This window comes from Chiloscyllium punctatum, chromosome 7, assembly GCF_047496795.1.
Source record: "Chiloscyllium punctatum isolate Juve2018m chromosome 7, sChiPun1.3, whole genome shotgun sequence".
In the NCBI taxonomy this organism is placed as follows: domain Eukaryota; kingdom Metazoa; phylum Chordata; class Chondrichthyes; order Orectolobiformes; family Hemiscylliidae; genus Chiloscyllium; species Chiloscyllium punctatum.
This window is the reverse complement of record NC_092745.1, coordinates 120,989,233-121,012,405: the sequence shown is the minus strand read 5'-3', so window position 1 is coordinate 121,012,405 and position 23,173 is coordinate 120,989,233. Positions and strand designations below refer to the sequence as shown.

At 39.9% G+C, this 23,173-nt stretch overlaps 1 protein-coding gene across 4 annotated transcripts in view; it reads left to right on the top strand.

Moving 5' to 3' along the window:
* Nucleotides 1-23,173, top strand: part of LOC140480099 (endophilin-B1-like) — a 40,737-nt gene that overhangs the window by 4,908 nt on the left and 12,656 nt on the right. For all 4 annotated transcript variants that reach the window (XM_072574745.1, XM_072574744.1, XM_072574743.1 and 1 more), the window contains exons 2-5: nt 11,316-11,457; nt 13,332-13,460; nt 15,121-15,254; nt 16,384-16,476. In XM_072574745.1, the coding sequence (XP_072430846.1) occupies nt 11,316-11,457; nt 13,332-13,460; nt 15,121-15,254; nt 16,384-16,476 (498 nt within the window). The remainder of the gene's footprint in view (nt 1-11,315; nt 11,458-13,331; nt 13,461-15,120; nt 15,255-16,383; nt 16,477-23,173) is intronic.

Genomic DNA, 23,173 nt, shown 5'->3' with positions numbered 1-23,173 from the left:
AGGTATTCAATAGACAATAGGTGCAGGAGTTGGCCATTCTGCCCTTCGAGCCTGCACCACCATTCAATATGATCATGGCTGATCATCCTTAATCAGTATCCTCTTCCTGCCTTATCTCCATAACCCTTGATTCCACTATCCTTGAGAGCTCTATCCAACTCTTTCTTAAATGAATCCAGAGACTGGGCCTCCACTGCCCTCTGGGGCAGAGCATTCCACACACCCACCACTCTCTGGGTGAAGAAGCTTCTCCTCATCTCTGTCCTAAATGGCCTACCCCTTATTTTTAAGCTGTGTCCTCTGATTCGGGACTCGCCCATCAGCGGAAACATGTTTCCTGCCTCCAGAGTGTCCAATCCTTTAATAATCTTATACGTCTCAATCAGATCCACTCTCCGTCTTCTACACTCTTTTTATTAGATTACTTAGTCTGGAAACAGGCCCTTTGGCCCAACAAGTCCACACCGACCTGCTGAAGCGCAACCCACCCAGACTCATTCCATTACATTTACGTCTTCACCTAACACCACAGGCAGTTTAGCATGGCCAATTTGCCTAACCTGCACATTTTTGGATTGTGGGGTGAAACCGGAGGAAACCCACGCAGACATAGGGAGAATGTGCAAACTCCACACAGAGTCGCCTGAGGCGGGAATTGAACCCATGTCTTTGGTGCTGTGAGGCAACAGTGCTAACCACTGTGCCGCCCAAGGGTATACAAACCTAGTCGCTCCAATCTTTCCACATAAGATAGTCCTGCCATTCCAGGAATTGACCTCGTGAACCTATGCTGCACTCCCTCAATAGCCAGAGTGTTTTTCCTCAAATTTGGAGATCAGAACTGCACACAATATTCCAGGTGCGGTCTCACCAGGGCCCTTACAGCTGCAGAAGAACCTCTTTGCTTCTATACTCAATCCCTCTTGTTATGAAGGCCAGCATGCTATTAGCTTTCTTCACTACCTTTTGTACCTGCATGCTTGCGTTTATTGACTGATGTACAAGAACACCCAGATCTCTTTGTACTGCCCCTTTACCTAACTTGACTCCATTTAGGTAGTAATCTGCCTTCCTGTTCTTGCCACCAAAGTGGATAACCGTACATTTATCCACAATAAACTCCCATCTGCCATGCATCTGTCCACTCTCCTAACCTGTCCAGGTCACCCTGTAATCTCCTAACATCATCCTCACATTTCACCCTGCCACCCAGCTTTGTATCATCAGCAAATTTGCTAATATTACTATTAATACCATTTTCTATATCATTAATATATATTGTAAAAAGCTGCGGTCGCAGCACTGATCCCTGCGGTACCCCACTGGTCACCGCCTGCCATTCCGAAAGGGAGTCGTTCATCACTACTCTTTGTTTCCTGTCAGCCAACCAATTTTCAATCCAAGTCAGTACTTTGCCCCAAATACCATGCGCCCTACATTTGCTCACTAACCTCCTATGTGGGACTTCTATCAAAGGCTTTCTGAAAATCCAGGTACACTACATCCACTGGATCTCCCTTGTCCATCTTCAGAGTTACATCCTCAAACAAATTCCAGGAGATTAGTCAAGCATGATTTCCCCTTCATAAATCCATGCTGACTCTGACCTATCCTGTTACTGCTATCCAGATGTGTCGTAATTTCATCCTTTTATAATTGACTCCAGCATCTTTCCCACCACTGAGGTCAGACTAATTGGTCTATAATTTCCTGCTTTCTCTCTCTCGCTCCTTTCTTAAAAAGTGGTACAACATTAGCTACCCACCAATCCGCAGGAACTGATCCTGATTCTATCGAACTCTGGAAAATAATCACCAACGCATCCATGATTTCTAGAGCCACCTCCTTCAGTACGCTGGGTACTTTTGACAGCAAGATATTTCTCTTGCAAAGGCTTCCCTTACCGCCCTAGAATTATTACTTCCAAAGTCCATCAGGATCTTTTTGCTTAATCACTACCTCTTCCACACTTACCCTGCAACCCCTACAGATTGGGGCAGCATCCACAGGTATGCTGATAATACCTGCATCTGCTATCTCTATTGCTACCTTCAATACTTAAGCATTGTCAAGATGCTGGCTAGCCCATGCTGTCTTGATAAGTCAGGATTTCCTTCAGCTGCATTTTGCAAAGTGAATATTCCTTGATGAAAGCAGTCTTCAATCTTGACCACATAATTGTCCTTGCCATCGAATCCAATCTTCTGTCTGGCAACTGCCTCCTATTGTTGCCGATTCTTTGCAACTTCAGCATTCTCTTTGGCCCTGAGCTCTGAGTACTTACTATATTCATTATTCCAAATTTGCTGAAACACTCATCTGTTTCTGGACGCTTTGAGTTCCAGCTGTTCCTGGTCAATCTCAATCCTCCACTTTCCATAACTTAGCTTGAACTTAGCTTGGTATGTTGTATTCCACTCCAAATGCTGGTCAGCTGTTTTCTTACTGACCTGCTTTTAGCTCTTGGCCCTCCTACCCTTCAGATTTAAAATTCCCCTTGTCATAAAATCAGTTTACCTAGCCCCACACAATCTTCCACCCACTCCCCACCCCCCAAATTCTCTGTTCATCCAATCCCTTCATCATGACAGCTGTGTCTTGTCAGCTATTCACCACGCACCCAATGTTTCTTCCCTTCCACCTTTTAATATGCTCCATAAAATGCTGCTATTTTGACCAAATTGGTGATCATCCTCTCCCAACACTTGGGGCTGGCATTCATCATTTTACTTGTCCTTTCTGTGAAATGTTTTGGCATTTTCTACATTTATAAATGCAAGGTGTTGTTGCACTAGTACTGGCAGGGTGCATTTAAATTCACCAAACCTTCACAACACAGGACGTTTCCTGAAAATATAAAGTAATTATAATGGTTCTCTGAATGAGGAACAGAAACCCTATTTAGCTTGCTTACCATCTTGGAGTAAAGTGCTAGTTTTACTTTTGAAATGCTGATGGAGCAGCTGTCTATTTCTTGCATTTCCTAACTTTTGTTTTTATTGCCAGCATGCATAATTTTAATTCTGCTTGTTGGATTAAGTCTGCTTCTGTTGGGTCATATGGGTTAAGTTTTGACAACCTCTGTTGAAATCGTAGGGTGTGGCAAGCTTTGCACTTGTGGTTATGAAACAAATAATTTCACTCTGTTTTTCATTCATGGGTTGAAACTAGACATCTGTCAATTGTCTGCATAATGCATCTAGTGTTTACCTTCAATATGCTGTTCATTTCTGTATACTATTCAAATGATACTGCTAACTCAAATCAAGCTTCTTTTGTATTATCACTTGTCAAATTGTAGCTTTTTTGGAATTCTGCACATTTGCCAAAAGGTTTCCAGTCCACCTATACCCTCTTTTGTCCAAAGTAACTACTGTTAGTAGAAGATTCTGTATGTGATCTTAATTAAAAGATTTGCTTCCCTAGGTGGCCTGTCTTGTGTGCAGAGTGGAACTAAAACAGGTTCCTAACCAAGATACTGGTTGTACCTAAATTGTGTTAAGGTACATTATTGGGCTGATGTACCATTTGGGTATTGTATTTTTCTGCTGTGGTATGATATGAATATTTTAACATTTTTATTTTTGCGGCGTCTCATAGAACTGAAAATATTTAGCAAGAAGAATATGTCCATCAGCAGTCAAGCTGCATCTTAGAGTTTTGCTGCTTTGTGACCTATCAAATGACTTTGTATACATGGTAACAGAGTGCAGTGAAGTTAGTTGACTGAAGGAATGTAATCATCATCCTGTCATTGCTAAATTGCTGTTATCAGGGTAATAGTCTGCTGTTAAATTCAAGCTTGTGTGTTTCTGTCATTTTTAAATCAAGACACTGGCATGAATTGAGGTAAGTGCAGCATTTTATTTCCTCATGCAATCAACATTTTTTTTGTCAAACTTAAAACACAGGTCTTCAGTGGTTGAGGTGAATCTTAAATCTTTACCTTCAAAATACTTTTGGTGGAATAGCTTGGTTTTCTGTGCTGCTCCTGCATAAAAGAAAATGTCTTTTCTGTTGCAAGTCAGAGTCTTGAAACGTAAACATTGTCTCTCTTCACAGAGGCTGGGGAGTGGGGGAACCTTACCAACCAAACTCATTCTTTACACCCTTCTTTCTGTTTAACTTTTGTACTTGAACCTGTGTATTTTTCCATCCTTAAATTCACTGTCTGATTTCCCATGACTGGAATTCCAGTCGTGTGAGGGATCGAGAAATTTTAAACTGGATTTTTCTGACAGAGTAGGATGTTTTGTGGATTTGGCAAAGATGGGGGACTAACTTCAAACCTTGGTGCATGGCTCCAGTTCTGGGGGCCAGACAGAAATTACGGGTTGGATTTAGTGACTGCTACCAAACCAAGCAACAGGTTCAATTTAGGTTTATTTACGGGGTCCACTCTCAAATTTGTATTTAGCAGGGTTTCAAGATAGCCAAGGAAATTCCTACATAACCCACTTTTGTCGAAGAACATGCTGTGGAAATTAACTAAATAAATATGCAGTAATAACTGAATATATTGAAAATGTCTTATTTTATCATTTTGTTCACATCTCACAATGACCCAACATTGTACAGTCAAAGCTATTTTAAAATGTTTGAAATTAGCTCTGAAAACGCTCTGCTTACCATACTGTCTTTGGGCAGGTGCAGTATAGTTGGCTATCCTGTCTATACAGCCGAATGTGTTTGTCGTGTTTGCGTACTGCAATGTACAACCCTGGTGTACTTCTATTGCCTTTGTGGTTTTAGTTAGGGCGTGGTTTTAGTTAGGGAAGTAGGTAAGTAACTGGGCAAGCCGTACATGTAGGGTTTTTGTCAAATAATGGCTTGCCTATGAATTGGCGCTGTAGTGTAACCCCTCGTCATAGGATAATCTGGCTAATTTGGAGTTAGCAGAGCTGTCTTATCCTGGGGATCCTTATGTTGGATTGCCTATTCTGCTGTTGGGAATTACTATCAATTTTGATGCAACCAGTGTTTCAGATTATCTGATTTTGACAAGTCACAATTTCACTATACTATGAAAGAAAATGGGTTAAGGAAAATGTGATGTAAGAATTCAGTAATAACTTAGGGTGGAGTGGGGGAAGCAGTTTCTTAAATTGGTTGAAATGTGTTTCACCAAATGATTTTGGATGTACGTATTGTTGACTAAACTGCTTTACTGGAAGTCCCCCACAATATCTATCCTATCATGACTTGTATATGATAATACAGATTGCTGTTTTGTGAATGCCTAGCAAGCAACTCTGTTCAACAATTAAGGTTAAGTATCAAATATTTGCTTCACCAGTGATGCTACATATCATGAAATAATTTTTTAAAAAATCATTAATAGATGGATAGCTTTCTTAGCAATCAACAGTACACAGATCCATACAGAATGTACTTAAATAGCTGTGAGTCCAGATGTCTCCTCAGTGGAAAAAAATGCTTTGGATCATAGTCAGCCTTTGAACAATATCTCTATTCATTAAGCAATGTCTGTCTCCTAATTTTACCAGTTGCTCAATCACAAGGTACTCTACTGTTAGCTGCTTCGTCTAACAAAGTAGTTCTGCTCAAGGACACAAAAAGTACATGTAGTATGTGAGTTTGAGATAAAACAAATGACTTCAAATGAATGTAAAACATATCATTAAAAAAAAAGCTGTGCTATAGACTTCTTCTCCAATGACTCAGAGCTTGGTTTTTTTTCCCAGAAACATGAGTTGCTAATCCATCTCCACCCAGCAAACTATTTCTTATACTTGCATCATGCCATTTACCCTGTCAAGCTGCCTGAAAATGTTATATATTTCCATAAGGTTGCCTTTCAGTAATACCTCCAGTGAGTACAAGGAAAACCTGCTCAACCACTCCTCAAAAGGCAATCTCTCCATACCTGGAATCAGTCTAGAGAGCCCTCTTGTCTCTTCTCACTATTTTAGCCAGTATGTGTTCTATTTCATAACTTTTATATCACTTATGCTGCATAGACCTTTTTTGTACTTAATTACTGCAATGTTTACTTTCTTCAGATGAGGTTGTTGCAAAAGAACTTAATGGGAACAGGATTTGAGATTAATGCTGACATCCAGCATTTGGCTTCCAAATCTCTGTGGGCAGGAAGCCTCAAGGACTCTTAAAATCCATTACATTATATCAGTGTTGAGTTATTAATGATTCCCTGTTGAGTTCACCGCGATGACCAGTATTCATAGTCTCTTGTGATAACTGATTTGCCAATATTCCTGGTGTGGTACAGATTAAATTTGCATTCAACTAAGAGTTGGAAATTCAATTAAAGTTGAAATCAAACTTACCTTCTGTCATGGAGTCATAGAGATCTACAGCATGGAACCAGACCCTTTGGTCCAACCTGTCCATCCCAACCCAATCTAGTCCTACCTGCTAGCACCCAACCCATATCCATCCAAACACTTCCTGTTCATATACCCATTCAAATGCCCTTTAAATGTTGCAATTGTACTAGCCTCCACCACTTCCTTTGGCAGCTCATTCCATACATGTACCACCCTCTGCATGAAAAAGCTGCCCCTTGGATTTTTTTTATATCTTTTCCCTCTCACCCTTAAACCTATGCCCTCTAGTTCTAGACTCCCCCACCCCAGGGAAAAGACTTTGCCTATTTACCCTATCCATGCCCCTCATAATTTTGTAAACCTCTATAGGTCTTCCCTCAGCCTCCGATGCTCCAGGGAAAACAGCCCCAGCCTGTTCAGCCTCTCCCAATAGCTCAAATCCACCCACCCTGGCAACATCCTTGTAAATCTTTCTGAACCCTTTCAAATTTCACAACATCTTTCCAATAGGAAGGAGACCAGAATTGCAGGCAATATTCCAACTGTGGCCTAACCAACGTCCCGTACAACTGAAACATGTACTCCCAACTCCTGTCCTCAATACACTGACCAATAAAGGAAAGCATAATGAAATCTGATTTCATTTAAAATCTGAAAATGCTCAATCTCTCAAACTTCTAGCACTTTCCTTTATTTTTTCTTAACGTTAGATCGTGATGGATGACTATGGAGGATGCTTTTTGCCTCATTCTTATTCTCCTACAAGTAGTAGGTATAAAATGTTGACAGACTTAAAACCCATTATAACTCCAAGGAAACTGCTGTTCAGCTGTAATTGCTACTCTGAGGTTTGCAGTTTTTTTTAGGTTTATAATAATTGAGAGGGAAAACAGTTTTTCAACTGTGGTGTTTTTAAGCTTATTTCAAAATTTTTTGTTGTCTTTATTCACGAGATGCAGTTTTCATTAACAAGGTCAGCATTTATTATTGTCAGCTAGGAATTTTGGCAAGTTAAATGAGGTCGTTATTTACAGAATAAAATAACTGAAATCTCTGGTCCTTGAACTCATGATTCCATGTATTTTGACAGTTAGATTTTTAATCAGCCTTGGTCAGATAATGCTGATAATTTGTGTTGACTGTTGCTTTGATTAGTTTATTTGGGTAAATGTGTGCAGGATAATTACATCTGAATCCAAATATGAGATGTTTCTAAAGTCTCTGTGCGGTTTTAAACTTAGATGTATATGTGATACAAATTGTATAAAAACCTAATTCATTTTTGACTAGCATTGGTCTTAAGCTATGCTAGCCTTAACACGCAGTTCACCTTTTCTTCTGTAATTGTAATTTTCAATAAGTTCCAGCATCTGCAATAAAGTGAAAACCAAATTAACTCACCACTGACATCATTAAAAATCTTAATGCGTCATGCTTTTGGTTTGCTTTTGTTGTGTGCATATCAAAGTTTAAAGTTGCACTAAACTTTATAGCAGTTTGTAAAAATCTTTTGCGGATCAGTGAGAAAAATAAAGACTCATATCAAAGCAGTGAACTTGTGCGGTTACTGCCTTTGCTGTTTGAATTCATGTATCGCTGGACATCGGAGTGCATGTAGGAAAACTTAACAAATAGTAAAATTCACAATTGATCTTGGATGAACCTGCTTGGGAGAGGTCACAACACAGCAATAGATTAAGTAAATAGTTTTAAGTGTAGCCTTGCTGTAAATCTTCAATAGTGAGTAGAGTGGGTTCTTTCTTGATTATATGTTTTATTAAGATATGTCTCTTAAGGCATAAGTATTAACTTAGCCTGGAGCAGTGTCTTGTAGAGGACTAAGACAATGTTATGTTCAGGGTCTGTAGATTGGAAGAAGCAAAAATGACCTTTAGTAGAGTGATATGCTCTTCTTGTCGGATGTGGGAGTTTAAAGAGAGTTTGTGTTACTGAGGATTATATCTGCAATAAACCCCGTTGGTTGCAAATCCTATCCGATCGACAGTTAGAGGCAATGAGGAATTTACAGGGAGATAGTGAGGAAAGAGATCAATCTGAGACTGGTACAGTTGAGAAAAGGAGAGAGTCAAACAGTCAAGGCAGGAGGGAAAGGCAGAGAACAAGGTAGGACTGATAATTTAAACTGCATTTTTTTTTCAATTCAACAGACCTAACTGGGAAGGTAGATGAACTCAGTTAGAAACATGGGACTGGGATATCAAAGCAAGTACAGAAACATGGCTCAGGGATGGGCAGGACTGGCAGCCTAATGTTCCAGGATACAAATGCTACAGGAAGGGTAGAAAGGGAGGTGAGAGAGGAGGGGGGAGTGGTATTTTGGATAAGGGATAGTGTTACAGCTGTACTTAAGGTGGCTATTCTAGCAAATACACCCAGGGAAGTTATTTGGGTGGAACTGGGAAATAAGAAAGGGATGATCACCTTATTGGGATTGTATTATAGACCCCCTAATACTCAGAGGGAAATTAAGAAACAAATTTGTAAGGAGATCTCAATTATCTGTAAGCATAATAAAGTGGTTATGGTAGGGGATTTTAACTTGCCAAATATAGACTGGAACTGCCATAGTGTTAAGGATTTAGATAGAGAGGAATTTGTTCACTATCTACAAGAAAATTTTCCTATTCAGTGTGTGGATATACCTACTAAAAGAAGATGTAAAACTTGACCTACTCTTGGGAAATAAGGCAGGGCACATGATTGAGGTGTCAGTGAGGGAGCACTTTGCAGCCAGTGACCATAATTCTATTGGATTTAAAATAATGATGCAATAGGATAGATAGATCTAAGAGGTAAAGTTCTAAATTGAAAGAAGGCTAATTTTGATGGTATTAGGCAAGAACTTTCAAAAGCTGATTGGGGGCAGATGTCGCAGGTAAAGGGATGGCCGGAAAAAGGGAAGCCTTCAGAAATGAGGTAATAAGAGTCCAGAGGAAGTATATTCCTGTTAGGTTGAAAAGAAAGGCTGGTAGGTATAGGGAATGCTGGATGACTAAAGAAATTGATGGCTTGGTTAAGAAAAAAAAGGAAGCATATGCCAGGTATAGACAACCTGGATGGAGTGAATCCTTAGAGTATAAAGGCAGTAGGAGTGTACTTGAGAGAAATGAGCAGGGCAAAAAAGAGACATGAGATAGCTTTGGCAAATAGGGTTAAGGAGAATCCAAATGGTTTTTACAAATACATTAAGAACAAAAAGGTAACTAGGGAGAGAATTTTTATATGGAGCTGCAGGAGATTGGGAGATACTAAACGAGTATTTTGCATCAGTGTTTACTGTGGAGGAGGACGTGGAAGAAAAAGAATGTAGGGAAATAGATGGTGACATCTTGAAATCGTCTACATTACAGAGGAGGAAGTACTGGATGTCTTGAAACGCATAAAGGTGGATAAATCCCCAGGACCTGGTCAGATGTTTCCTGTAACTCTGTGGGAAGCTAGGGAAGTGATTGCTGGGCCTCTTGCTGAGTTATTTGTATCATCGATAGTCACAGGTGAGGTGCCAGAAGTCTGGAGGTTCGCTAAGGTGCTACCACTATTTCAGAAAGGTGGTAAGGACAAGCCAGGGAACTAGAAACCGGTGAGCCTGACATCAGTAGCAGGCAGTTTGTTGGAGAGAATCCTGAAAGACTGGGGCCTTGTAATCAATAAAGTGCCACAAGAATCAGTGCTGGTCCACTATTCGTCTTTATATAAATGATTTGGATGTGAGTTTGCAGAGGACACCAAAATTGGAGGTATAGTGGATAATGAAGAAGGTTACCTTATATTGCAATGGATCAAGGAGTGACAGGTGGAGTTTAATTTGGATAAAAGCGAGGTGTTGCATTTTGGAAAGCAAATCTTAGCAGGACTTATGCACTTAGTGGTAAGGTTCAAGGGAGTGTTGCTGAACAGAGAGACCTTGATGTGCAAATTAATAGCTCCTTGAAAATGAGTCGCAGGTAGATAGGATAGTGAAGAAGGTGTTTGGTATGCTTGCCTTTATTGGTCAGAGCTTTCAGTATAGGAGTTGGGAGGTCATGTTGCGGCTGTACAGGAAATTGGTTAGGCCACTTTTGGAATATTGCATGCAGTTTTGGTCTCCTTCCTATCGGAAAGATGTTGTGAAACTTGAAAGGATTCAGAAAAGATTTACAAGGATGTTGCCAGGATTGGAGGATTTAAGCTATAGGGGGAAGTTGAATAGGCTGGGGCTGTTTTCCCTGGAGTTTTGGAGGCTGAGGGGTGACCTTATAGAGGTTTATAAAATCATGAGGGGCATGGATGTCTTTTCTGTGTGGTTGTTAGGTTCTTTTCCAGAGGTTTCACATTCGAGATGCAAGTCGCACACAACCTCTGCAAACAGTTAAGTTTATTCAAGCTTGTGTAAGCTAGTTGACCCCTCTGACATTCTTTGCTAGTCGAGTCAAAATGAGACCCCGAACAAAGTTTAAAAAAAACAATCCACTTTATACAGGGCAGTTGGTTATGCCCCCAGATACTCTGGCCTCTCCTACCCCATAACTACATGTTACCCCAGGTACAATGGTAGGATGAGATTATCCTTGGAGATAATGCAAATGTAAATGCCCTAATCCTGGGGGATCATTATGCAGGCGCTTTCCTGACTCCATGTTTCCCCAAGACAATGCAGGTGCGACAATACTTAGCTTCGGGGGATGGTTATGAAAGCATTTCTGAATGGAAGGAGCTGAATGAGAATTTAATTTGATAATAGTTGAGGAGGGTAGTAACAAATGACTGTCTAAATGGAGTGGTAGTCTTCTGCATTTCTGCATGACTATCCACCCACTTCCAGGATGTTCAGTCAGTGCAGTTCAACCCTGGGGTTTGTACTAGATGTCTTAGCAGGATGATAATTTTGAGAGTTGCTATCCTGAATACTACCTTTACAGTTCATGTATGTTGCACTTGCAGTGTTGTAAAACTGAAAGTCTTTCTGTAATTCATAAACGTAACTTTGATCTATTTAATCTGCTTCAGTTTACGGAGGAGAAATTGGGCCAAGCTGAGAAGACAGAGTTGGATGCCCACCTAGAGAATCTACTGAGTAAAGCTGAAAGCACAAAGCTATGGACGGAGAAAATAATGAAACAGACTGAGGTGTTGTTGCAACCTAATCCAAGTAAGAAATGGTTTATTGCACAGAATGTTTAGAAAATGCCCTGGTGCCACCAATTTAGTATTAGATTTAAATTCAGTAACCTTTAGAACTGCAGTTCACAGGATGTGAGGAAGTTTCAACCCTTAACTGGGACAATCAATTCAGTCAGTTCATATTGGATGTTGAAAATTCAAGCATATGTGCTGTTACATGCATTTTTTTAAATGTTTTAATACTAGCTGAATGCATCAAACGCTTTTGGAGAGCCGTATTCACCCCATGAAAGAGCCCTTAGATTTAATTTTGGCCAAGTTAAACTCTTTTTTTTTTAATGGCATTTTTTTTAAGAGTGACATGCCTCTGAGCATGTAATTTGATTTTATTCTAACTTTTGCTTCTTGGAAGTTTAACTCTTAATTAAATCTTGTTAGGATGAAGGAAGAATCTAATTAGCTGAAGAGTTTGCCTTTGAGGTTTGAGGTTTACTTAGGGCAGAACTTTTGGTTTGAAACTGTAGAGAATTTCACAATTAAGAGTTTATGGCTTTGTGGTTTGCCCAGGTGTCAGCTTTTGTACACTTTGGTATTTTCATTGTCTAAAGTGCGAAATGTATCCGCTGTTAGTAAAGCTTATTTTTAAAAAATTCTGCTACTAAAACTCTTCAATTTCCTATCAGTGTTTCTTGCTGAAGATTTCTCAGAAAGCATTATGAAAAATTTTAAATGGTTGCGATAAATGTTTCAAAAGTGTTTTAACCATCTGCAACATTGCCAGCAACAATTGCATTATCCAAAGAAAAGTAATTTTTCCGAGCATTATACCAACCAACACCATGGTTGAAAGTAGGAATAAATAAATCAATAAACTTTGACTGCATACCTCACTTTCTGTACAGACTCCTATTCAACTCTTCCACATTGTCTGTTTCCGTCACTTTTTTTTATGATGTAGACTTCCATACTAGCACTTCCAGTATGTCTTCCTTTTTTTTCTCAGCTGAAAATTCCTTCCCCACTGTGGTGACAAAATGTTTGACTACATCTGCTCCATTTCATGTTTTTCTGCTTTGCCCTCCTGTCCCGTCCCTTTCCTGAAGCATATGAGAACTCTTCTCCTCCTCCTTCCCCCCCCCCCCCCCCCCCAACCTTGCCATTCACCCCACCAGCCTCTGCATTCACTGAACTATTCTTCATCACCTCAGTATGATGTCACCACCAAATGTATCTTTCTGTCCCTTTTCAGTATTGCAAAGTAGCCATTCCTCCCTGATAGCATTTCTCATCTTTAAACCCCTTCTCTTCCGTCGTACCACCTCCTTGCTGTTTACCTTACAAACAGTCCTTTGAGATGAAACAACAGTGTACAACTACTTTGAATTTAGTTTGCTGTATTCATTCCTCTAAATACAGTGAGACCAAACTAGACTGTGTAGTTGTTTTGCAGAGCTCTTCCCTTCAGCCCACAAGCATGGGTTCAGGTTTTTGTCATTTTAATTCTCAACTGTGACCTGACTCTGACCCCTCTATCCACAGCACCCAGAAGTGCTTTTGTTTTTGAAGCTCTGAGAGTCCAACAATTCCGGATCAGAAACTCTGTTCCTGTTTAGTTTAACCTAACTGTCGGTTATTCAGTCCCCCAAACAAGCTTGGGGGACTGAATAACCTGCAGTTGTTTCTATTTAACTAACAGTCCACAAATAGAATAATTAAATGTTAAAATCAAGCAATTGCTCTGTTTGGCTACCTTGAGATATTCTGTCCGAATTCATAATAGCTGTTAAAATGCAAATACAGTAGTTTTCAAACTGCATGTGTGCAAATGCAGAAAATGAATCTCATTTGAAGTCTTGTGATCCATTAGTGTATGACCTCTAAATCAAATTTTATTTGCTTCAGACACAAGAATAGAAGAATTTGTGTATGAGAAACTGGATCGAAAAGCACCATCTCGTCTAAATAACTGTGAACAATTGGGACAGTATATGATTGAGGCTGGAAATGAATTTGGTCCTGGCACTGCATATGGTAAGAAAGTTCAACCACTTAGACAAAACCTAACTTCCTTTTGTATTATTAAATGCAGTTTTAAAGCAACTTATTTCATTAAGATGTTATGTTTGACTAAAATAATACCATGGAATGCCACAAACATGATTAGCTCCTCTGTATTGTATCATTCTATGATAAGTGGGTGTTTTTAAACAGTATAACTTTTAACCTGTATGTAATTGACTTCAGTACTTTATATAGATGGTGAACTTCATAGCTAATGGTGTTGAAGGAGGTGATCAACCATGATCTTGTTGAATGGCAGAGCAGGCTCAAACCAAACGACGACCTCCAGCTCTTATTTCTTTCTTTATGTCCTCTCATCAGACTTGAATCTTCTTGTGCCATTTTATAATATTAGGAGAGACTGCCAGTCTGATTGTAATGTTATCTAAAAGAGTCGCAGCCAAACAATAATCCTCATGTTAACAATCAAACTGTTAATAATTCCAGGATATTGCGAGTAACTCTCATCATATACAACACTGGTTTCAATTTGCTGGCTTCTGTGCAAAACTTTAAAATTTCTAATCTCTTTGAAATGGTTTGATTGCCTGGTGATAAACATCCATGGAGGAATCTCTGTTGAGATGGACCCTGTTCCATGTAAAGGTTCTTATTTTGAGATGTCCCTTTTGTCCAAAGTGAAAAAGAGAGAGATCTCTGGATGGAGTGACAATTCAAGTTCCTGGCTCTGAGATAATTGGATTTCAGAGTAATTAGTCTCTCTAGACAGAGAGAGAGAGGTTTCAGTTAAGAGGCAAAGTGGTGAAGTGGACTGTAACCAAGTTTGCGATGGAGATGGGAACTAGTTGACCAGAAAATGGAAACAGAAGTTAGTTTGGTGTCAGCTAATTTGGTGATTAGAAATTTTAAAGTTTTGCATATGCACCATTTGTGTGGGTAGGAACAAGCAAACTAAATGAGAATGAATTGTAAAACTATTAACAAAATATGACCATTTATATCAGGGGCTTCGTCTATGAACTGGACAGTGATGAAAAGGAACTCCGGAAAGTTTTAAAAAGTCAGGGCAGTAGAACCTGAGAATGCATGTGTTCTTTGATGTTAATCATGTTTGGAACCTCTAATTGAATTTGCAGCCAGTGGGAAAACTCAAGGACTGCGGGATTCTGTGCACCAGAGTTGGAATTAAAACTGCACTTGTGGTCCTTTTTAATTGAGCGTCCTTTGTCTTTGTAGTATTGGAATTTCTCTGCATAAAAAAAATCATTTGTTAATGTATGCTTAATTTTACATTGATTTCTGGGTTTTACTGTTAAAGTAGAAGTTTTAAAAGCTGAAATCTTGTCCATCATTTCCTTGTACCAGAGTTTTTTGGGGATTCCTTTCTTTTCAGGTTATTTGCCTATCTGAGGGAATCATGATACTGTCCTGTTGTGATGGTCCGGTTATATTTTCACTGCTAGACCAGTATCAAAATTGCCATAAAGTTGCTGTCACAGGGTAAGTTGCTGTGTTAGGTCTCTGAAATCCCAGCTGTAGGGAATTCTCCCATTATGCTACATAGCTCAAGTATAATAACAGAATTATATTGAAAAATTGAAGTGAGAAAAGTCCATACTTTAATTAGATAAAGAAAGAGCTTGAGTAATTGTTTTTTCTCCCCCAAAAGGCAGTGCTCTTATTAAATGTGGAGAAAATGAAAACCGAATTGGTGCTGCAGAAAGGGAGTTAATACATTCCTCAGAAGTTAACTTTTTGGCCCCCCTCAGGAACTTCTTGGAAGGAGACTACCGAACAATATCTGTAAGTTGAAGCCACTTCCTGTTTAATGTAAATGCAACTTTGTTGTTTCTTGCTTTTATGGTCAGTCCTCCAACTTGTTTTCTGGGGATGTGAAATTTCTCTCCTTCCTGGCATGCGTGCACCTCATGATTTTGTAGGACAGCACCTTCCACCAAGAGTGGGCAAGAGATAACTTTGACTTGATTTTCTTTTTCTGTGTATCAATTCTGCACTCTGCCATTTTTTTGAAATGCATTAGAGACTTAAATTTAACTCCTAACGGAAAATTTAACTGTATAACATTGGATAACTGGGTATTATTGACAACTGCCCAGGGCAATTCTCCCTCAATTTATTTTACTGGCAGCATTAATAATGCTGGCTCATTTAGCAGGTATCACCTACTGGAAACTTGACTTAAAAATCTTAACTGAATAAATTGCAGTCAAGATTAGAGTGGTGCTGGAAAAGCAGAGCAGGTCAGGCAACACCTTAGGAGTAGGAAAATCAATGTTTCAGACAAAAGCCCTTCATCAGGTGCTTTTCCAGCACCACTGTAATCTTGACTTTAATCTCCATCAACTGCAGTACCCACTTCTGCCTGAGTAAATTGCAGATGCTTGGAATTAATTATAACGCATTCTGCATCCCCAGTTAGCCTCACAAAGACAGCTTTCCTTTCTCTGTAATAAAGGCAAAATACTGCTGGAAATCTAAAACAGTGCTGGAGAAACTCAGTGGGTCTGACAGCACTTGTGGAAAGAGAAACGATTGTCAAGTTTGGCATGACTCTTCAGAACTCAATGAACTTGAAATGTTAACTCTGGATTTATCTCTCCATAGATGCTGCCTGACCTGCTGAATTTCTCCATTGTGTATTTGTTTTCTTTTTTTTTTCCATGACTCAGTTATACATTTCTTCTGAGACTGTTCAGCTTTTGTACCTGATTTATTTGCCATGTCAGACTCTGAGTTTAGTGGAGAATAACTGCGTAGACAGGCCCTTCATTACGCTAACAGTCTGGCAAAGCACTGTCAAGGATCGTGATGTAGAATGGGAAGACTGGTTCTTTGTGTTAAACAATTTGCTCAATTGAATTGTTATTCATGTTTTATAACATTGATGTTCAGGATTGATTGTTGGTTGCAGAAAGAACGTAAACTACTGCAGAATAAAAGACTAGATTTGGATGCAGCAAAAGCAAGACTGAAGAAAGCAAAAGTCTCAGAGGCCCGGTCAGCAGTAAGTAAAGTACATAACTGGTATGAGTAGCTGTTGTAACTTTTAGGTAAAGATCTACTTTGAAAATTTTCCAACTACTGAGGCCATGTATGCTTGAAAAGTAATCTGGAGATTTGTATATGAATGTATAGTGAATTATTCTTAAAATGCAAACAGCCTTAAATAACAACTTTTGTTATGATATTGGATAATTTTGTTTGTAAGTTTAATTTAAGGTTTTATCTTAAATAAATATCAAGTTAATGTTTTAAGTAACTGATTCAAAATGTAGTAAATGATTTCTCTTAAGCACACTAGAAATGGTGGTATCATAGTAACATCACCAGAACCCCAGCGCAAATATTCTGGGAAACATAGGTTTAAATCCCACCATGGTGGACGGGGAAATTTGAATTAAATAAGAACATCAAATAAAACCATATCACTATTTTAATTTTTTTTAGAAAGTTCAGTTCAGTAATGTAATTTAGGGAAAAAGTTCTGGCCATTCTGATCTGATCTACAGGTGACTCCAGACCTAAAGCCATGGAGTTGACTCTTAACTGCCCTCTGGCATATGGGGGTGGACAGGATGTGCTGGTCTCACCAGTAATGCCCAACTTATTATTATCTTTAAAAATGGGGTATTATTTTTCCTTAATAAATATAGTATTTTTTGAGAAGTGCAGCATACTTCAAACAATTTTAGTATCACTCTGGGGTCAGCGGTTTAGCTTTTGCCTCTGCCTGAACAAGTTATAGGTTCATGACCTACCACAGATTCTTAAATGCAGTGCATAGTGATTGTTTTGCACATTTTGAAAATGAGTTTTGGATGAGATGTTAAACCAGAGGTCTGCTATGCAGCTCAAGCCAGGTGACCTTGGGTATTAAAGATTCGTAACATTATTTCTGAGAAGTGTAAGGGAGTATGTCTGGATAAATACTATTTTCATCCCTCAACTGTCACAAAGACAGATCATCTGGTCATTATCACTTTGTAGTTTGTAGAATTGCTATGTACAAGTTGGCTGGCTCATGCATTACCACAGGGGTTACACTTGAAAAGTACTTCATTAGAACATCGAGGTCATGAAAGCTGTAATAAAAATGCAAATCTGTCGTCTTCCATTGCACAATTAGTCTGTAGGTTGTACATGGAATCTGCGATTAAATATCCACTCTTTTTAGCTCCCATTTCGAGACATCCAGAGCAAAAGGAATAGGAAAAAGCAGAGACTCCTGACCGGATGGTCCCAAGCTGGACATTTTGTTTCCACATTTGGCAGAAGCATTGAATATCAGATTGATAAATGTAAATTATATGTGGTGTTTGATAGCAATGTTCAAGTCGCAATATACCAACAGGAGGTTGATTCCATGCATTGAACTTCCTGTAATTTTCAGTTGAAATAGTTTTGTAAACCAAGCTTACATAACTGATCCTTGTAATGTAACCTACATGGATTCCTAAATTCCTTTGCTACTCCACAGTTCCTAATTTTTCATCACAAGAGAGAGTTCCATTTGTCTGTCTCGAATACAAAATGGATGGCCTCTTGCTGAACCCTGAGACATTTAGATTTTGCAATGGCTAATTGAATCCAAATTCAATTGTAACTCTAAGGTGAGTATGAAGGCAGTCTGGGTGTTACAAAAGGCCCTAAAGTACATTACTTCATAAAATTCCAAGGAACTTCCTAATTCAAGTTGCAATGGATAATTGTTGTAATTATACTACACTTCTTGAAATTGCTGGGCTTTTGACCTCCCCTGTGTCTGTATAATAAACAACAGGACAGTGGGTGGGTGATGGTAGTGTAGGAGTAGAGGTAGCAAGTATATTGATGAGCTCTCCTGGCAGAGATCAGTGCATGGCAATGAGGGGAGAAGGATTTTCGCAAGAAGCCTTATTGGTCGGTGCATTGAGTATAGGACTTGGGGCATCATGTTGCAGCTGTCCAGGACATTGGTGAGCACATTTTTAGAATACTGTGTTCAATACTGCTATAGGAAGGATGTTGTTAAACTTGTAAATCTTTTCTGAATCCTTTCAAAGATGTTGCTGGGATTGAAGGGTTAGAGCTATAGGGAGAGGTTTAATAGGCTGGGGTTACTTTTCCTGGCTCGTTGAAGGCTTATAGAAGTTTATAAAATCATGTGGGGCATGGATACGTTGAATTGCCAACGTCTTTTTCTTAGGGTAGGGGAGTCTAAAACTATAGGTTTAAGGTGAAAGGGGAAAGATTAATAGGGTCCTAAGGGAAAACTTTTTCATGCAGAGGGTAATGCATGTATGAAACAAACCGCCACCGGAAGTGGTGGTGGCAGATACAATTAAAACATTTAAAAGGCATCTGAATGAGTATACAAATAGGAAGGGTTTTGGAGGGATATGGGCCAAATGCTGGCAAATGGGACAAGATCAGTTTTGGGTATCTAGTCAGCATGGACAAGATGGACCAAAGGGTATCTTTCCATGCTGTATAACTCTGACCCTATAAGAAGCAACATGTATTAAAGAGTTTTTCAGGGGGTGATTACCACACGTAAAGATTGCACTCTCCTTCTGCATTCTACATGGCCCTCTGTTTTGAGCTTAGCACAAGGATTAGTCAAATCAATTGGTACAGAAAGATGCAATTAAATAGTTTTGCCAGAACCCCACATCCTGGGGATTGAGAAATAGGATGAGAGAGACTAGTCACCCAGGAAAAGGGAAAACATTACGTGAACGTGACTAAAGGGAAGTAGTTTTGAGAAATCTTTCGACAATGAGAGATTGACTGAAGAAAAATTTGAGTATGTGTGTTCAAGAAAGCAGGAATATTGTGGCAAAAGGCAACTGACAAATTGAGCAAAGGAGGGGAGAGAGAGAATATGCAGAATGTTGGCTGTAAGAATGAGGATGTAAGATTAGAGAAAGCTGCATGTGCATTGCTACAAGAGGGGATTTATAAATGAAGATAAGTATTTTGAATTCCACATTCAAGATGGTACATCACTGGAGGTGGTTGAGTTGGGATGCTAGAGAAAAAGGAGCTAGGCCTAATCACTTGACAAAAAGTAAATCACTTTCCTTCAATTATTAGTAACCCATCATTGAAGAAGTAAGATGATTCATTGGATGTTCCTTAAATGACCACTGACAAGAATGACAGTTAGAATGGGTAGCTCACTTATTAGCACAGTATTCCTTCAGCTTGCCAGTCTGTATTAGAATTTGTCTTGAGGTGATAGTTTTCTGCCTGGTTCTCTATCCCAAAACACATTTATGATGTGTTGGAGACTAGCAACTGATGGCAAAAAAAATATAATTATCCTAAAGTAAAAAATGCTAGGGGAAACTACCATCACATACAATAGAAGCAAAGTGATTAGGGCTATTATAGTATATTTAGTTGTGCAGATACTTAGATGTCCAAAGGTGTGCCAGTTAGATGGATTGGCCATGCTAAATTGTCCCATAGTGTCTAGGGATGTGCAGGCTAGGTGGATTAGCTGTGGTAAATGCGGGTTAGGGGACAGGATGTGGGGCTTGATCTGGATGGGATACTGTGAGGAGGGTGGGTGCAGACTTGAGGCCAAATGGCCTCTTTCTGCACTGTGTGGATTCTGATTCTCGATTCGAACAACACAATTTGTACTTGAGCAAGAATTGATTAACCAAGAGGCTTTTCCTCATTTTTGAGCTTTTTTTGTGTTGTGTTAGATTTTAATAATGCTGGAGGATTATAGGTAATTGAAAAGTCACTGAAGTAATGTGGCTATGTGCTGGAAAGCATGTAGTAGGTGCATGGTAGAGATTTTTCATTTGGCACATGCTAAAAAGAACATAGAACAGCACAGAATAGGCCCTTCGGCCCACGATGTTGTGCCGACCATTGATCCTCATGTAAGGTAAACCTAATGTACGAACCCTCAAATTTCTGTGACCATATGCATGTCCAGCAGTCTCTTAAATAGCCCTGCTTCCACAACTGCTGCTGGCAACGCATTCCATGTTCTCTCAACTCTCTGCATAAAGAACCCGCCTCTGACATCCCCTCTATAATTTCCGCCAAATAGCTTAAAACTATGACCCCTCGTGTTAACAATTTCTGCCCTGGGAAAAAGTCTCTGGCTATCAACTCTATTCATGCCACTCATTATCTTGTACACCTCAATTAGGTCCCCTCTCTTCCTTCTTTTTTCCAATAAGAAAAGTCTAAGCTCAGTCAACCTCTCTTCGTAAGATAAGCCCTCCATTCCAGGCAGCATCCTGGTATACCTCCTCTGAACCCTCTCCAAAGCATCCACATCTTTCCTATAATAGGGTGACCAGAACTGGACACAGTATTCCAAGTGCGGTCTAACCAAAGTTTTATAGAGCTGCAACAAGATCTCATGGCTGTTAAACTCAGTCCCCCTGTTATTGAAAGCCAAAACACTATATGCTTTCTTAACAACCCTGTCCACTTGGGTGGCCATTTTAAGGGATCTATGTACCTACACACTAAGATCCCGCTGTTCCTCCACACTGCCAAGAATCCTATCTTTAATCCTGTACTCAACTTTCAAGTTCGACCTTCCAAAATGCATCACTTCGCATTTGTCCAGGTTGAACTCCATTTGCAACCTCTCAGCCCATCTCTGCATCCTGTCAATTTCACGCTGCAACCTACAACAGTCCTCTATACTGTCAATGACACCTCCAACCTTTGTGTCATCTACAAACTTGCTAACCCATCCTTCAATATCCTCCTCCAAGTCATTAATAAAAATTACAAAGAGTAGAGGCCCAAGGACAGAGTCCTGTGGAACACCACTCACCACTGACTTCAAGGCCAAATACTTTCCTTCCACTACCACACACTGTCTTCTGTCGACCAGCCAATTCTGTATCCAGACAGCTCAATTTCCCTGTATCCCATTCCTCCTGACCTTCTGAACGAGCCTACCATGGGGAACCTTATCAAATGCCTTGCTGAAGTCCATATACACCACATCCACCGCTCGACCCTCATCAACTTGTCTAGTAACATCCTCAAAGAACTCAATAAGATTTGTGAGGCATGACCTGTCCCTCACAAAGCCGTGCTCTTCCAGATGGTCATAAATCCTATCCCTCACCTAACACCTTGCAGACGACAGACGTGAGACTGACTGGTCTGTAATTGCCAGAGATTTCCCTGTTTCCTTTCTTGAGGAGAGGAATCACATTTGCCTCCCTCCAGTCCTCAGGTACGACTCCGGTTGAGAGCGAGGATACAAAGATCTTCGCAAGTGGCAAAGCAATCACGTTTCTCGCTTCCCAAAGCAGCCGAGGACAAATCTGGTCTGGCCCAGGCGACTTGTCAATCTTAATGTTTGTCAAAATTTTCAGCACATCAGCTTCCTCAATCGCTATCTGTTCCAGCATGCTTACCTGCTCCTCAATGGTTTCATTCACTACAAGGTCCTTTTCATTAGTAAAGACAGAAGCAAAAAACTTATTTAAGGCTTCCCCTACCTCCTCAGCATTCCCTACGGTATCCCTGATCGGCCCTACTCTTTCTTTGATCATTCTCTTATTCCTCACATACGTGTAAAATGCCTTTTGGATTCTCCCTAATCCTTCCTGCCAAGCCTTTTTCGTGCCCCCTCCTGGCTCTCCTCAGGCTATTTTTGAGCTCCTTCCTCGCCTGCCTGTAATCCTCTAGAGCTGAGCAAGACCCTTGCTTCCTCCACCTTACGTAAGCTGCCTTCTTTCTTTTGACAAGAAGCTCCTCCACTCTCATCATCCAAGGTTCCTTTATCTTACCCCTTCTTGCCTGTCTCAGAGGAACGCATTTATGCATATCTCGGCGAAAGTGAGGACTGCAGATGCTGGAGATCAGAGTCAAGAGTGGTGCTGGAAAAGCACAGCAGGTCCTGCGAGGAGCAGGAAAATTGACGTTTCAGGCAGGAGCACCTTCAGGAATTCCTGGTGAAGGGCTCCTGCCCGAAACGTCAATTTTCCTGCTCCTTGGATGCTGCCTGAGCTGCTGTGCTTTTCCAGCACCGCTGTAACCATGCTATATCTGACCTAGATGTGTTTAATTCAGATGTCAGTTTGAAAGCACTCCATTTCTAAATACCATTTTTGAATTAGTTAGAATTTAAGTTTGTTTAAATCTAAATTAAACCATTTTGATTCTGAATAATGGTGTAAGTTATTTTAAAAGCTTGACTGTGTTAGAGGAAGTTCATAAGTAGTTTAAAAATGCATGGTACGGTTTTTGGAACAATCGAAGGATTAGCAGATCTGCAATTTGCTTTGACACTGTGTATTGATCAATGTATTTATATTTATCTTATCCATATGCATGTGAGGGTATTTAATTCAGTTGATTTGAGCTGGGTGGGATTTATACACCTCAATGGTAAGGTCTTGGAAAGTGTTGATGAACAAAGGGACCTTGGAATGCAGATTCATAGTTCATTGAAAGTGAAGTCATAGGCAGATAGGATGATGAAGAAGGCATTTGGTAAGCTTACCATTATTGGTCAGAGCATTGCGTATTGGAGTTGGGAGTTCATGTTGCGGCTGTACAGGACACTTGTTAGGCCACTTTTGGAATGCTGTGTACAATTCTGGTCTCCCTACTATAGGAACGATGTTGTGAAACCTGAAAAAGTTAAGAAAAGTCTTACAAGGATGTTGCTGAGGTTAGAGGGTTTGAGTTATAGGGAGGGGCTGAATAGGTGCTATTTCCTC